The sequence below is a fragment of the Hyla sarda genome, chromosome 7 (genome assembly GCF_029499605.1).
Source record: "Hyla sarda isolate aHylSar1 chromosome 7, aHylSar1.hap1, whole genome shotgun sequence".
Taxonomy (NCBI): Eukaryota; Metazoa; Chordata; class Amphibia; order Anura; family Hylidae; genus Hyla; species Hyla sarda.
Genome location: NC_079195.1, coordinates 193,218,650 through 193,236,537, shown reverse-complemented (window position 1 = coordinate 193,236,537; position 17,888 = coordinate 193,218,650). Strand labels below are relative to the sequence as shown.

Genomic DNA, 17,888 nt, shown 5'->3' with positions numbered 1-17,888 from the left:
TTGTTCAATTGCAGTCACTGTGAAGTCTCTGAAGCAATTGTTGTGTGCCAGGGTTGCGTGGCGTGACGCACTGTGTTTGGGGAAATTGTGGGTTATGTTGAATCTGTGTTTATTCATTCGACTTCTAAGTTGTTGGATAGTCCTCCCAATATATTGGAGGCCACACATACATTCCAGGAGATAAATGATGTAAGTTGAGAAGCAATCCATCCTACTATGGATCTTAAATGTTTGCCAGTGGTGTTACTTTTAAAGACTGTGGTTCCATTAGCCAGATTTGGACATAGTTTGCATGTCCGTAGGTTGCATCTATAAGAGCCTGGTGTGATTATTCTGGAATCTCTGGTTCCTGCTTTCTTGATATCCTTTAGAAGCTTTGGAGCTACCGTATTTTTGATAGTAGAGCTTCTTGTGTACATTATTCTGGGAACTGTTGGGATAAGCAATTTTAGAAATGGATCGTGGAATAGGATATCCCAGTGTTTGGTCATGATATTCTGGATGATATTGTGGGAGGCTGAATATCTGGTGATGAAATTGAGATGATAGGACTCCTGTTAGTTTTTTTTTTTTTTTGTATTTGTTATGTTTCTTGCAGCATTTCTTGGTTCTGTGTTGATGGTGGTTTTTCCCTGGGTGGATTGTGCTCCTTTCTTGATCCTTAAAGCTTTCTGATATGCTGCCTTAATAATCTTAGTGGGGTATCCTTTGTCTTTTAACCAAGTTTTGATAATTTAGCTCTATTTTATAAAGTCGCACACTCGAGGGCAATATAAATTAGCAAATTTATATATGGGGGCATTCGAGGATGACCTCATCTACAGTGATCACCATTGGAAACAACTTACGTCATTTATCTCCTGGAATGTATGTGTGGCCTCCAATATATTGGGAGGACTATCCAACAACTTAGAAGTCGCATAAATAAACACAAATTCAACATAACCCACAATTTCCCCAAACACAGCGTGTCACGCCACGCAACCCTGGCACACAACAGTTGCTTCAGAGACTTCACAGTGACTGCAATTGAACAAATCCACACTGACCATCTCTCAGTAATTGGCCATGGCCACCATGAATTTGGTCATGGCTTGAGTCCATTAGTTAAATCACACAGATACCATCCCAAGCAGCCTCCCAACCAGGGGGTCCCCAACCCTCAATCCCCGTATTCATATATATCCCCAGACATATAATGTGGCACCCGGTATTGGCATCCCATCCCTCAACCTGTCACTCATCACTCCAGCATAGTGTGTCCCGGTCATTCATTCATCACTTCCCGTACATATTAATTCAATCAGGGCTTATAGTGAACTTTATCCTCACCCCCGCCCTATCACTGGCCCTTTCTACATCATCACTTACCACGCTGACTAAACTCGCATATTTAAGCTCTCCAGGGATGCGCCGAACCCATCGGTACCAGGAGCGGGCTTGCTGGGACCTATAGTCATCATTTCCATACTCACATGATTCTATCCACTCCACCACCAGGCACGCCGGGACCTTTTTACTGATATATGTGTCCCTTTGTCATGTCTAGCACTGTGAATCGAACTCCGGCAGCAGCGCCGCACGCTGGGACCTTTAGTAGATCTTTGCGCATCTTTGCGCACCCTGCATACTTTGAACTATTCCCTATCTGTTACCTACTGTTCACCCAGAACTGAGCCGAGCAGGTAAGTTTATATGCAGTGTTCATTTGTTATATATACATGTCATTTTTATATATGTATCATTTTATGATTGTTATTTTTTTTATAGCAAATAGTAGATACAAGATCCGGAATATATACGGCAAATGGGCAGCTACAGGTGGAAGTGCGAAGCAAAACCAAATCTTGCGGTGCTCAATCCAGGACTGATAGACAAATCCAAATGTATATGAGGAAAGAATGGAGGATGGCACTCACCCAGATGGAAGCTACCAGCACGCTGAGGCCCTCTGCGTTCCTGTCTGTTCACCTGTCTGACACCGCCACCGTGTTTGTGCAATAAAGAATATTTGAAGCTTCCATCTGGGAGTGCCATCCTCCATTCTTTCCTCGTGTTACTTTTTTTATTATTACTGTCATTATGTATGTGTTCTCATTTTTCATGTTATACCACTTGTATTGTATACCATTACGGTATATTCATAAGTCGAGGCCTCACGTCCACTAGTGCATCCAAACCAGTGATTTTGGATTACATCCCCTTGATTAACTCCCACTGACGTCCCCATGAAGCTTGGTGCCCTTTTTGTTTTAAATTATACATACCTCTGCTTGCTGTTATGCCATGCTCATATTGAGAAAGAGGTTGCTATACCTCGAAACACGTTTGTGTTTGGCAAATAAACCAGTTTTATTATTAACCTCTTGCACGACTTCTGCATATCACATCTAGTGGATCGCACCTGAGAACCCGGCATCTTCTCCCTTCAGTTGCCGCAAGAACTGTCCAGAGCAGAATAGCTTGCTATGGTGATTTGCTCCTTCTCTGAAAAGTTCCTGACGGGGACAGTGGTGTCATCAGAGAGCACTGTGGTCAGACAGAAAAGTAATTCAAGAAGAAAAGAACTTCCTTAGTAGTATACAGCAGCTGATAAGTACTGGAAGGATTAAGATTTTTATATAGAAGTTATTTACAAATCTGTTAAACTCAAATCTGTTAAAATCTTTAAACATGGAGGGGGCAGTGGGGGGGGGGGATTAAAACAAAATTAGCATATTTGGGGTGTGTAATATGAGCAAGTTAGTGTAAGACAATTTGTTGCAAGGCAAATTTTTTAATAAATTTTACCTTGTTGACCTAGAAAAAATTGGGGGCAACTACACCACAAAATGATAACACGGTATTATGAAAAATCTGATTTTTTTGGTACAAAATCCCACAAAAATTAACACAAAAATATTAAACAAAGTCAAATCCCCTATGCTATTAAAAAAAAAAAAAAAAAAAAACATAGAAAACCACAGGGAAATCCCAAAGCCCACATGGGGACCCCGTGCTACTTCAATGAATGACGTTGCCTGGGCAAACCCACTTTGTCAGGAGGTCCTCCTGATGAAGTGGGTTTGCCCATGAAACAACGGTCCCCATATGGCCGCTGGTAACATGCCTGATACATGTAATATGGTTTGATTTAAAGGGATACTCCGGTGGAAAACAATTATTTTTAAATCAACTGGTGCCAGAAAGTTAAACAGATTTGTATATTACTTCTATTTAAAAATCTTAATCCTTCCAGTACTTATCAGCTGCTGACAGACGATCAGACAGAAATTAACTGCACAACTTCCTCTGTAGACTACAGCAGCTAATAAAAAAATGGAAGGATTAAGATTTTTAAATAGAAGTAATTTACAAATCTGTTTAACTTTCTGGCACCAGTTGATTTAAAAATAATTTTTTTTTCCATCGCAGTACCTCTTTAAGCAGTGTTCCTTCTTTATGTATATGATTTTCTTTTGCTCATGTAGAGTTATACTTTTTGCCTGTTTGCAGTCGATTGCCCAATATTACACCTTATGATTTGGCTTTGGGATTTCCCTGTGGTTTACTTTGGGGTTTATGGGACTGTGGATTTGTCTTTGTTTGATATTTTTTGTGTTAATTTATGTATAATTTTCGTGTAATTTTGTACCAATAAAACTGATTTTTTATTATACTGTGTGTATAACTTTTAGGTGACATATGTAGGTTGTATAACCAGTTCGTTGGTGATATGTCCCAAGGAAGATTATAGGTTGATTATAGGTTTTCCCAGTAACCTAAACAATTAGGTATCTGAGTAGTGTTAAAGGGGTATTCCAGGAAAATACCTTTTTTCATAGATCAACTGGCTCCGGAAAGTTAAACAGATTTGTAAATTACTTCTATTAAAAAATCTTAATCCTTTCAGTACTTATGAGCTTCTGAAGTTAAGGTTGTTCTTTTCTGTCTAAATCCTCTCTGATGACACCTGTCTCGGGAAACGCCCAAATCCCCATAGCAAACCTCTTCTAATCTGGGCGTTTCCCGAGACAGTTGTCATCAGAGAGGATTTAGACAGAAAAGAACAACCTTAACTTCAGATGCTCATAAGTAGTGAAAGGATTAAGATTTTTTAACAGAAGTAATTTACAAATCTGTTTAACTTTCTGGAGCCAGTTGATATATATAAAAAAGTTTTTTTTTCCAGGAATACCCCTTTAAGCATGAAATTATATAAACTCAGATCTGCTACATCCTTGAAAAAAAAGTGGTTTGGAGCATGCATGAACATAGTTACAGAGTACAGTTAAAAAAAGACATGTTCATCAAGTTTAACCCACGAACAATAAAGAAATCATATAAAAAAATATAAAAATAAATAATAATAATAATAATAATCCCCCAAAACTTGGAAAAAGGCATAATATTACTGCTGACTCGATGAATGTCTAGGCCAAACATGCATGAGGAGGTGAAAAGTGTCCAATTTAGGAAAATCAAAACCAACTTGTCAGATCCTTATTTTAACTTACAGCAACCTCATCTAAAAGCCTGCGAGTCATCCAGGACAGTATAGTCTCTGCAAGCCATTGATGAATAGTGATGTCAAAAGTACATAAAGATAAGGAACGTATACAACTCCTTCTATAGGATTCAGTAACACGAACAATAAACATCTTTGTAACCGGGTCAACGCTTGTGTCATATTGATTACTATTATCTCATATTATTTTTAGTTACCTCTATGCTGTGAATCTCCACAAGTGCCAGTTGACCCTCATCTGGGAAGCTGGGGCGAACCCTTATCAATTGCCCTCGGGCCCCAAAACACACGGTGACATGGGGCAGGGAGAACTTCATGGGAGCTGTCGGTTGTGGAGTTTGCTCCAAGGTATCTTTAAATAGATCACAAAATGAGAAATAGATGAACAATCTACAGATGTTACAAAAAAATGGAGTAGTATGATGAAGTGCATCAATTACACCATCATCAGGGTCATAAGAATCAGGCTGGTATGTATAGTTAATGTACTGGAAAGCACCATTGTGCTAGCATGACTTGTGGTTCAGCAGCTGGCATCATCATTTATTTACTAATCCTAAGGGTTAATATTACCTTCTATGCCTATGTACTGATATTATAAAAAGTTATTTTTATGTGTAAAAATATACGAAAGTGAGTCATGACATATAGTAAATAAAAAGCATAACTCAATGTATAGACAGCTACTAAGTCAAAATAGAATCTACCGAGATTATTTGGTAGCTGAACCCCTATGAATAAGGCAAATATATACGAATATTTTAAAAGGGTATTCCGGCTTACACATCTTATCCCCTATACAAAGGATAGGGGATAAGATGTATGATCGCAGGGGTCCCGCTGCTGAGGTCCCCCGCAATCTCGGGGCAGCCCCCGGTATTCTGTGCCAGGCACTGCCTCCAAGACATGGATGGGAAGTCACGACCATGCCCCATAGTGACGCCATGCCCCCTCCATTCATGTCTATGGGAAGGGGCATGATGGCAGTCACGCCCCCTCCCATACACATGAATTGAGGGGCGTGGCATGGTGTAACTATGGGGCGTGGCCATGAAGTCACGTCCCCATCTCGGAGGCAGCACCCGGCACAGAATGCCAGGGGCTGCACCGAGATCGCGGGGGTCCCCAGCAGCAGAACCCCTGCGATCATACATCTTATCCCCTATCCTTTGGCATAGTCGGACTTAGCAGAAGGTCAAGGCAGGCGGCAAAGGTGTGTAGTCAAAAAACATGGGCAAGGCAACAGACAATAGGGAACGCTTTATCTCAGGCTAGGGGCACTGAAGATCCGGCAGGGAGGAAAGGGACGAGCTGCTTTATATAACATAGCAGTGGGACCAGACACCAATCAGTGGTGCACTGGCCCTTTAAATTTCAGGCAGGCGGCGTGCGTGCCCTTGGAGGCAGGGGCCAGTGCACTGGGAACCAGATGGCCGAGTGGAGGCAGGTGAGAAGCAGGTCGCGATTTGCATGCGGGCGTGTCCTGCGATGCGAGTCGCGGCCTGGACAGGAGGGCGGGGAGGTGAGCGCTTACGGTCAGAACACCAGACCGGAGCGCTCACCGTAACAACCATACTGTGTCACTTATATACAGTCAAAAAATAATTGCACAGGGAAAACCTGCCTATATAAGGGGGTGTATAATGATCATATGACACCTTGTAACCCTGGGCAGGAGCAACAAAACAATGTATATTGCTAAATATAACAATGCTAGAACATACTATACCTACAAAGAATTGTTGCTACAAACACAAGAAAATAATTTGAAATCCAGAATGCTTTATTATACACAAAATTAAAAGAAAATCCATACGAACATCAGCAAAAGATGAATATGGTGTTCACATGACTACCAAAGCAGCACAGTAGTATGACAATCAAAACCTTTTTCCAGAAGAAGATTCATAAGTACGGGCTTTGTTCCCGCTGTTCCTCTGCAGGCTGTGACTCTTATGGTAATGCTCTTTGCTCTTTTTTTCATTTGCAGCACATGCACCTTATATTCCTATTATTGGAGCAACATGCAATAGCTTTGCCTAGTACCATGCTCATTCACTTTTCCAGTGGTGTTTATCGTATACAGCTTTTCACCACTGTAGTTATTTATTTTGAATGTCACAGCACTGTACTGCTTTGGTAGCCATGTGAACGCTTTATTCACCTTTTTATGAAATTGTTTTCATTTTGTGTATAATAAAGCATTTATACATATATAGCATCACTATATACTTACCTTAGTGGGTCACCTACCAAATTGTCTCAACAGATTCTAATTTGACTGACTGAGATGTGCTTCTAATTGAAGATTTTCCTACCCTTGGTGACGGAAAATATAGATTTTATGAAAAACAGGAGGCGAATATTGCTATAACTTCTTTACTGTGTTCCAAATAGCAGCAAAGTTATTTAAATATAATATTGAAAAAATATATACAGAAAAAAACTTGAAAAGCATATAGGTACAACCAAGAATGCTATCTAGTGCTCAACCAATTGGAGCGTAGTCCAGGTAATATCAGATGACACTTCCTGGTATGCTTCCTCTTCTTTGATGCCATGTAAGAGGTTAAAATATGAAAGAAAGTCTTAAAATAAGTGTAGAGTAGACATCATAGTCCAACAACAGCAACAGGAAAAATTGAAAGGGTTCCAATGGGAAATCATCAGGATGAAAAAAATTCTGGTAGATGGATGTAGAAAATTATTTTCATCTTGAGGGTAGGAAACTAGGTCAGAAGAATAAACCTGAGAAGGGTGTGGTAACCACCGAAGTCAATAAGCTGTAAAGAGAAAAAATATACATATAATAGAAGGGATGGGTTAAGGGAGGGATAATGTTCGCCTCCTGTCATTCATAAAATCTATATTTTTCGTCACCACAGGTAGGAAAATCTTCAGTTTTATATCAGACAGGAGGCTCACATTGTTAGTTTAAAGTCTTAATCAAAACAATAATAATATACAATATAAATTAAAAGAAAATATGTGTTAAGTGATATATAAAGAAACATGAGGTTCAGGTCAGAAATCAAATGTCCTAAACGATGACTCTGAAGACCAGTTGGCAGCTTTAAGTAAGTCAGAGAGAGAAACTCCAGCCTGAATAAGCTTAGTGGACATTGTACCCCTAGTAGAATGGGCACCAAAAGTAGAGATATCAATGCCGGCGAGAGACATAGATTGTTTGAGCCATCTTGCAAGAGTAGAAGAAGATACAGGCGAAGTTTACAATAGGAGATGAGAAGTTGAGATTGAGAAGAAATACAGAGAGAGTTAGTTCTAGATTCATAGGATTTCAAACGAAGGAGGACACACAGTTTATCCTGATGAGGAAAAGAAGGGTAAAAAACTTGATGAATATTAGTTTTAGTACGTCTAGAGATAGTAAAGAGAATCCCATGAGGTGAAAATTGTCTACGAGAGATGTCTAAAGCTCGAACATCCGAAACTCTCTTGATAGAAATGAGACACAGAAGACAAGTTAATTTGAAAGATCAATGTTTCAGACATAGAGAATTGTTATCGTCCCAAGATATAATAATAAAAAATAAAAAAAGAGTTTGTTGACATCCCAAGTAGAGTGGTATTTGGGTTAAGGAGGACTTTTAAAACTAATACCCTTGAGGAGTTTACAAACCAGCGGGTGTTTACCGATAGGTAAAGAATTTAAAGGAGCATGGAAAAAGGAGATAGTAGATCTGTAAAAGTTAAGATTTCTATAAGCTTTACCAAATTAAAAAGAAGAAGAAAGAAAGTTTATCACATGGGGAACAGATGCGTGTACGGGATCCAGATCCCGTTGAACAAACCAATCAGACCAAAGTTTCCAGGCTGATCAGTAAGCAGTTCTGGTACCAGGCGCCCAGGCATTAGAAAGGATTTCTCTAGTCGACTGAGAAAATCCTGAGTTAAGGTCAAACGACCCGATATCAACCAAGCAATCAGAGGAAGTTGGTTGGTTAGTATCAAGGGATGAGGATTCCCGGAAGGATCAAGAAGGAGAAATGGATGATTCAGGATAATCCTCAGAATGTCAATTAGCATCCCTAGAATCTGGGGAAACCAAGACCGTGTTGGCCGCCAGGGGGTATCAACACAGTGGTTGCTTTTTGATATAATAACTGAAAGAGGACTCTCGGAATGAGATTGAAGGGAGGAAAGGCATAAAGAGTGCCTTGAGGCCAGGGTTGAAGAAGGGAATCTACTCCCAAGGCATCCGGATCTGGTCACCAACTGAAGAAGAGTGGAAGTTGACAGTTGAGGCGAGACACAAATAGGTCCAAGTGAAGAGGATCCCAAAGATGATTGATCTGGAGAAAGGTCTTGGAATCCAGGAATTTTGTTGAAATATTCCAAGCCCTCTCTCAGATGTTGAATCTTGAGTCGTTGAAGGGCTCTGTAATGAAGAGGGGCTGGGAAACTCGCTTGAATTGAGGCGGATAGAAGGCCCACAATGTGACCAATTGCACAAAGAGATATTATTTCTTTGTTGAGGAGAGATCGAATCTCCTTTTGGATGACTTTCAGTTTCTTGGGAGGAAAACTCAATTGGGCTGTGTGGGTGTTCACCAGAAAACCCAAAAATTCCACTTCTTGAATAGGAATAAGTACAGACTTGTCTCGATTTATGAGAAAACCGAGATTGGTCAAAAGATGTAAAGTCCACTCCATATGAAGTTTTGCAAGGGACATAGACGAAGCCATAATTAAAATATCGTCCAAGTAGATAATTAGGCATACGCTACGAGAGCGAAGGGCAGCTATGACTGGCTTCAGTAACATTGTAAAGCACCAAGGGGAAGACGAGATGCCGAAAGGGAATCAAGTGAATTGCCATTTTTGATTGTTCCAAATGAATTGGAGAAAAGGTTGAAAAGAAGGCTGAATTGGAACAGTGAGGTACGCATCTTTGAGATGATTTTTATTAACCAATCTCCTTGAAGGAGTATATCTCACAGAAGATGGATACCCTCCATCTTGAAATGTTGGTATCTCACAAAGTGTTGGTATCGCACAGTTGTTTAACCCCTTAAGGATGCAGGGTTTTTCCGTTTTTTGCATTTTCATTTTTTCCTCATCACCTTCTAAAAATCATAACGCTTTCAATTTTGCACATAAAATTCCATATTATGGCTTATTTTTTGCGCCACCAATTCTACTTTACAGTGACATTAGTCATTTTACCAAAACATCCACGGCAAAACAGAGAAAAAAATCACTGTGCGACAAAATTGAAGAAAAAAATGCCATTTTGTAACTTTTACGGGCTTCCGTTTCTACACAGCGAATCATAACTACATGCAGGAAAATTTATACGTTTAAAATTGTCATCTTCTGACCCCTATATCTTTTTTATTTTTCGGCGTACGGACCGGTATCAGGGCAAATTTTTTGTACCGTGTTTTAAAGTTTTTATTGGTATCATTTTTGCATTGATCGGACTTTTTGATCGCTTTTTATTTATTTTTTTATTATATAAAAAGTGACCAAAAATACGCTATTTTGGACTTTGGAATTTTTTTGGCGCATACGCCATTGACCGTGTGGTTTAATTAATGATATATTTTTATAGTTTGGACATTTACGCACGCGGCAATACCACATATGTTTATTTTTATTTACACAGTTTTTTTTTATGGGAAAAGGGGGGTGATTCAAACTTTCATTAGGGAAGGGGTTAAATGAACTTTGTTAACTTTGTTTTTGCAGTGCTATAGCTTCCATAGGGACCTATAACACTGCACACACTGATCTTTTACCCTGATCCCTGCAAAGCCATAGCTTTGCAGGGATCAGGGAGATTGGGGCTCGATTGCTCAAGCCTGTAGCTCAGGCTTGGAGCAATCAAACCCAGATCGGACGTGGCAGAGCAAGGTAAGGGGACCTCCGCTCGCGTCCTAGCTGATTGGGACATCGCGATAAAATATCGATGTCCCGATCAGCCCGACTGAGCTGTCGGGAAGCGTTTACTTTCACTTTCAGATGCAGCGGTCAACTTTGATCACTGCGTCTGAAGGGTTAATAGCGTGCAGCACAATGATCGGTGCCACGCCCAGTTAGCCCGTGGTCCCGGCTATGACTAGCAGCCGGGACCGACCCGGTGTGATGCGGGGTCATGGTGTGACCCCGTTTTAAACACCGGGACCGGGCGTAGGGCATACAGGTACGCCCTACTTCCTTAAGAGGTTAAGAACCTTAGATTTATGACAGGCCTGTGACCACGTCTTTCTTTTTCACTAAGAAAAGATTGCTGATGAACCCGGAGGAGTTTAAAGGAATTGGAAGTATAGCGTTTTTGGAGTGCAGGTCTGCAATTTCTTTCTCTATTAATATTTAATCGGCAATTGAAAAACAAATGGGATGAGGGAGATAAGTTTAAATCGGCATTGAGACAAATTCTATGTGGTAACCAAATACAGTATTTAGGATCCAGTTGTCGGAAGATATCAGACTCCAGTTTTGGAAAAAATGAATGAGTCTTCCGCCCACTGGAATATGGGAAAAAGACATAAGAGACTTACCTGGGGGAAGTCTGGAGCAGAATGAAGGATGTTGTCCTCTTGACCTCTAGGGACGACTTCGGTATGGGAAAAAAGGAGGGGGTTGTGAGGATGGGAAGGAAAAGGAAGAGGAAGGTCTTTAAGGTTGGAAGGAGCCTCTGGGTTGAGGTCAGAAATGGGGACCTCTGCAGGGAAAGCGGCTCTTACCTTTCCCAGCTCTCCCAAAAACTCTGCTTGGGAAGACTCTTTTAAGTGAGGCTTGAGCCTTATCTAGTGTGGAGAAAAGGCCCACATACTTGTTAATCTCCTTGATGAAATTATCACCAAATAGGAGGCCATCTGTAGAGGAGGACAAATCAGAAGCCAAATTGGAAAGCTGAGGGTCCAGCTTCATAAGCACGGCACGGTGCTGTTCTGTTCATAATGCAGCATTTGTATTGCCTAATATACATATGGTCCTTTGGGCCCAACCCCTCAAGATGTTGACATCTATCGAATTGCCAGTGGCGATAGACTCTTCGGGTAAGTCCAGTATTATTGTTAAAGGACCTAGAATATCCAGGAACTTGTCCTGGCAATTTTTTGGAGAGCGATCAATGTACCCCTTTTTGTTTTTTTTCCTGGTTTTTGCAGGAATTTGATCAATACCGGGTCTATTTCGGGTGTGGGAGTAGCATTTGGAGTAAGTGAAGGTCGAGGACATTCAGCCCTGAGCTTACTTCTATCCTTCTTATCCAGTCACTTTTTCATCCACAGTGATAAAAATTGGGCCACCTGTGGGTTAGGTACCCATTCCCCGGAGCGGGTATGTTTAATGTGCGACGGGTCGAAAAAAGGGACCCCCGCACTGTCATATAGGGTGGAATCATTTGGAGAAGACTCCTCAATATCATAATCACTTCCCTCTGTATCCTCAGGATGATAAGAGGTGTCGTCTGTATCTGAATAAACAGATTTTGCTGTAGAGGAGTTATCATGCAAAGGCTCTTCTCTGTATAAGGTCTTTTTTGCCCTTTTTCTATGTACGTCCTCAAGGGCTGAGGGTTGAGAGTGTGACATATGGGCACTTGCAGAAAGACCGCATGCTGGGCATGAGTATGCATCAATATCCCGAATTTCCCTGGGAATAGGGTTTATATTGCCAACCAAAGATTGGACATCGTTCACACAACTCAGTTCATGCAGTCCAGACCCACTCCTGGTCCTATGTCCTATGTCTCAACAAGCCTGCTGCAGTATTAGATAAATTGGGATGCCCAATCAGATATCTCTGTAGATCACAACTGTGTAATAACTTTAATTATACATCTTGGCACTACAATCAATGTAGACTCTTACATTTGTGTTCTAATTGTTTCCGGGCACACCCCAAAGTAGCATGCCCCCAGAAAGGCATGACTAAGCATGGTTAATGTGGATCTGTTGTATACTTATCTATAGAACCATCCTGATGGCTCCTGGGTTCAATATTTGATTAATGGTCTATCTGGAGGTTTCCACACGGCTCTAGCTTCCCTACTTCAGTCTACCCACGAGTGTAAAAACCTATTGTCGGTTGATAGGGATCCAGAATCTGTCACAACTCTTCTGGAAGTTGAATTACAGAAAGGGTTTTTGGTTGGTCCTTTTATAGTTCCACCTTTTGTTCTCTAGCGAGTTAATCCCATAGGGATAGTGTGTGGTAAATTCTCCATTAAAAAGAGATTAATCTACGACTTATCTGCGCCTCATTTTTCCCACATCCCGAGCTTAAATTCTTTAATTTTCTGAGGTACTCTTCCATAAACTAAGCTATACAGATCATTTTGCTGTTAGGTAGAGGAGCTTTCCTATCTAAGGCGGACACAAGTGACGTATTTAAGTTAGTTCCCATAGAGCCAAACCTGTGGCAGTGGCATGACATTGAGTGGCAGGGCCTGTACTACTTTGCCAGCAAACTAACATTCGGCTCCAAAAGTAGCCTGTGGATCTTCGACCAGTTTGCACAGGCCCTCCAGTGGGGGCTTGATCACTGTGGGCAATGTAATCACATGATACATTATCTTGATGATTTTTTTCTAATTGAACATCCATCAGTGGTTCCTCGAGATGTAGATACTCTTCGGGCACTGTTCCAAAATCTTCAGGTACCTATAGTACCCAATAAAGTTGAGGGGCCTAGTACCCAAATTACCTTTTTAGGTTTACATTTGGACACTATGTCCATGCAGGCCAGCCTCCCTCCTGACAAATTATCAAGGATTAGAAGCACCATCCACAAAGTAGTGATCTCCCGATTATACACAAAAGCCGAGTTACAGTCTCTTCTGGGTATGCTCTATTTTGCTATGAGGATAACCCCCCAGGGCAGATCTTTCAACTCCAGGCTCTTGCAATTATTACCTTCTGCCCCCTATCAGGACAGTGTTGTTCGGTTAGAGCAAGAAGCAATGGCAGACTTGGCCATGTGGGATAATTTTCTGTCCCAATGGAACGGCATTTCTCTTTTTATTCCCAGGGCATCGCAACTGTCTCCCTGTGTACAAACTGACGCAGCCCATCCACTGGGTTTGCGGCCATTTATAGTTCGCATTGGTTAGCTGATGTTTGGCCTGAAGAGGTTGCGTGCATTCCACGGTTCAGAGAAAATTCTCCTCTTTTTGAGTTATACCCAGTGGTAGCTGCTGCGCAAGTGTGTGGGGGGGGGGGGGGGTCTCAGTGGGCTAACAACACGGTCATATTCGTGTCCAATAATTCTGTGGTAGTGGATATTCTGAATAGTGGCAGGTCCAATTCCAGGGTGATCATGTCCTTCCTTAGACGGTTTGTCTGGTTGTCCATGTCCCACAAATTTCATTTCATTTGTTCCCACATCAGTAGAGAGTGGAATGTTGCTGCTGATGCCTTATCACATCTTCATTTTGAGTGTTTCTTTCAGGTATGCCCAGAAGCCATTCCCTCTCCTCACCCCAGACTGCTGACGATGGACTCAGACAACATTTGAGTGTTGCCAGAGTCCTTATTCGTAAATATCTATCTGTTAATTCCCTTAAGAATTACGATACAGCCTGGATGTTGTTCTCTGACTTCAAACATACATATCCGCCCAATGGTGCTAGTCATATCCAATACCTATTAGCGTTTGTCAATTTTTGCCAGTCACATCTCAAACTCTCATACTCCACCATTAAGCTTTACCTATCTGGCATACAGCATTTCCATTCTCTCACACATCCGGACCAACATCCTTGTTTTCTGCCCATCCTATTAGAGCTACTTTAAGAGGTATACAAAAGAGTGGTGGTACTGCTAGCAGTACTTGCCAACCGGTCTCGGGTCACCTATTCAGAGCATTGTCTGATGCCCTCTGTAACTTTCCTTTTGGATTCAGACTGAGTTTACTGGTCAAAACTGCCATATACATTGCCTTTTACGGTTTCCTGAGACCGAGCGAATTTTCATGTGCTAGCAGTACATCTACTTACTTACGTAAGGATCAGGTGTCGTGGTTTAGAACATATTTTATTCTTACTCTGTATTTGTCTAAAACACTTGCTATTGGCCAAACTGTTGATGTTTCCCTACAGGTAATGCTTGGTGTCCGGTGACAGTTATTCGAGAATGGTTAAATGTTATTAGTAACAAGACGCCAGACTCCCCCTTGTTTGCCATCTCAGAAGCTCCATTAACTAGCTCTATCTTCATCAAACTGGTTCGCACATTGTTAGGCTGGGTTCACACCACGTTTTGTTAACTACGGTTCCCGTATACGGCTGGGAGGAGGGGAGGCAGGGCTTAATGGCGGCGCCCGCACTCAGCCGTATTGGGGAACCGTATTTAATGCATGTCTATGAGCCCACCGCAGGCAAAAACGTGGTCGACCGCGTTTTTGCCTGCGGTCGGGAAACAGCATACTGCCGAAAACTAAGCCGACCGGAGGCTGCGGTTCACTCCGGTCGGCTCATAGACATGCATTAAATACGGTTCCCCAATACGGCTGAGTGCGGGCGCCACGATTAAGCCCCGTCCCCCCCTCCTCCCAGCCGTATACGGGAACCGTAGTTAACAAAACGTGGTGTGAACCCAGCCTTAGTCAGTTTGGGGGTCGATCCTCAGTCTATTTCTGGGCACTCCTTTAGAATACGAGCAGCCTCGGCAGCCTCACAGAATAATATTCCGGTCCACATTTATCAAGAGACAGGGCCGATGGAAATCTGCATCTTATTCTAGATATATTCCTGACCCGCATTGTGAGATGTTGTCAGTGTTAAAACACTGCTCATGTGAATTGTCATTTGCATAATAAAACTTCCATAATTCAAACCTAATGTTGTATTTTCCCTCTTTTCAGGTTTATCTATATCAGCAGTTATGGCACAACTCAAACTGCTTAGTTTAGTAGGTAGGTAGGTTCAGGGGCATTGGTTCTGATAGTTGTCCTGACCACAAAAGAACTACACACATATGCAAAAATAAAAGTTAAATAAAAAAAAATTAGTTTTATAATATCAGTACACAGGGTTAGAAGGTAGTATTTGCCTTTAGGGTTATGCATTGTATATAGTTAAGACACCTTCCTATGTACTTGTGGCTATCACTTTGTTGTTTAATTAATTTATTTAATTTACAATAAATGCTATAGCTCTGGCATTGACTGCTGGACTATTAATTGTTTTGTCCAGCCGTGGATTGTTGGATTCACTTGGCTTTTACTGAGAGAACCTAAGACTGGCTGAGATAAAAGGCACGGCTCGTGATGGTTTCATTAAAAAGAAGGCTTGTTGGTTAATTTGTATAATAATTCTGCAGCAAAAGCCTTTTGGGTATTGCAGAAATTTGAGAGGAACATTAATGATTAAAGGGGAGATCTAGCATTTCCTTCTCGCTTTGTGATATGTGGCTCAATAGTCTGGGTTTTTAATTCTCATAATTAAATGTTGTTTGATGTCTTTCACTTTGAATTATATCATATTTTAAACTTTTATTTAACACCACTAATAGCTGTTTTTAATATTAAGAAATGGCTCTGTTCCTTTCATAGCTAAATCTTACAGGATTTCTTTTTTTATCATAGCCTTGTATGCACCACCCAGACAACATTCACGTGTCCTGTATGAAGCACAGGAAACATGTCAAGTGGCCGTGATGTCAATTTTTGTGTTGGGCTGTTATTGCCAAATTAGTCTTATTAGTAAGGAACAAGTGTACAAGGACAGCACTCGTTGTTACTTAAAGAGACAGTCTGCTAAAATGATTTCCAAATTTGCTTCATCCCAACTCAGTTTCATCCATACATTTTGTGTCCTTTTAATATTACTGTTACGCCTAGCGCTCCGGGTCCCCGCTCCTCCCCGGAGCGCTCACGGCGTCTTTCTCCCTGCAGCGCCCCGGTCAGTCCCGCTGACCGGGAGCGCTGCACTGTCATGGCCGTTGGGGATGCGATTCGCACAGCGGGACGCGCCCGCTCGCGAATCGCATCCCAGGTCACTTACCCGTCCCGGTCCCCTGCTGTCATGTGCTGGCGCGCGCGGCTCCGCTCTCTAGGGCGCGCGCGCGCCAGCTCTCTGAGACTTAAAGGGCCAGTGCACCAATGATTGGTGCCTGGCCCAATTAGCTTAATTGGCTTCCACCTGCTCCCTGCCTTTATCTGACCTCCTCCCATGCACTCCCTTGCCGGATCTTGTTGCCTTGTGCCAGTGAAAGCGTTTAGTGTGTCCAAAGCCTGTGTACCTGAACTTCTGCTACCCATCCTGACTACGAACCTTGCCGCCTGCCCCCGACCTTCTGCTACGTCTGACCTTGCCTCTGCCTAGTCCTTCTGTCCCACGCCTTCTCAGCAGTCAGCGAGGTAGAGCCGTTGCTAGTGGATACGACCTGGTTGCTACTGCCGCAGCAAGACCATCCCGCTTTGCGGCGGGCTCTGGTGAAAACCAGTAGCCTCTTAGAACCGGTCCACTAGCACGGTCCACGCCAATCCCTCGCTGACACAGAGGATCCACTACCTGGAAGCCGAATCGTGGCAGTAGATCCGGCCATGGATCCCGCTGAGGTGCCGCTGCCAAGTCTCGCTGATCTTCCCACGGTGGTCGCTCAGCAATCGCAGCAGATTGCCCAACAAGGACAGCAGCTGTCGCAGTTGACCGCCATGTTACAGCAACTTCTGCCTCTGCTACAGCAGCAACCATCTCCTCCGCCAGCTCCTGCACCTCCTCCGCAGCGAGTGGCCGCTCCTAACCTCCGCTTGTCCCTGCCGGACAAATTTGATGGGGACTCTAAACTCTGCCGTGGATTTTTGTCTCAGTGTTCCCTGCATATGGAGATGTTGTCGGACTTGTTTCCTTCAGAACGGTCTAAGGTGGCGTTCGTAGTAAGCCTTCTTTCAGGAAAGGCCTTGTCTTGGGCCACACCGCTCTGGGACCGCAATGATCCTGCCACAGCCACAGTCCAGGCCTTCTTCGCTGAACTCCGGAGTGTCTTCGAGGAGCCAGCCCGAGCTTCTTCTGCCGAGACTGCCCTGTTGAACCTGGTCCAGGGTAATTCTTCCGTTGGCGAGTACGCCATACAATTCCGTACTTTTGCTTCTGAACTATCCTGGAATAATGAGGCTCTCTGCGCGACCTTTAAAAAAGGCCTATCCAGTCGCATCAAGGATGTGCTGGCCGCACGAGAGATTCCTGCCAACCTCCAAGAACTCATCCATTTGGCTACCCGCATTGACATGCGTTTTTCTGAGCGACACCAAGAGCTCCGCCAGGAAAAAGACTTAGATCTCTGGGCACCTCTCCCACAGCATCCTTTGCAGTCTTCGCCTGGGCCTCCCGCCGAGGAGGCCATGCAAGTGGATCGGTCTCGCCTGATCCAGGAAGAGAGGAATCGCCGTAGAGAAGAAAATCTCTGTC

At 42.7% G+C, this 17,888-nt stretch overlaps 1 protein-coding gene across 9 annotated transcripts in view; it reads right to left on the bottom strand.

Annotated features, from left to right (window-relative positions):
• Positions 1 to 17,888, bottom strand: part of SEC16B (SEC16 homolog B, endoplasmic reticulum export factor) — a 293,732-nt gene that overhangs the window by 201,191 nt on the left and 74,653 nt on the right. For all 9 annotated transcript variants that reach the window (XR_008846564.1, XR_008846565.1, XM_056531981.1 and 6 more), the window contains one exon: positions 4,705 to 4,859. Coding sequence is in view for 7 of the 9 variants with exons in the window: in XM_056531981.1 (XP_056387956.1) it covers positions 4,705 to 4,859 (155 nt within the window). In the remaining 2 variants the exon portion in view is untranslated. The remainder of the gene's footprint in view (positions 1 to 4,704; positions 4,860 to 17,888) is intronic.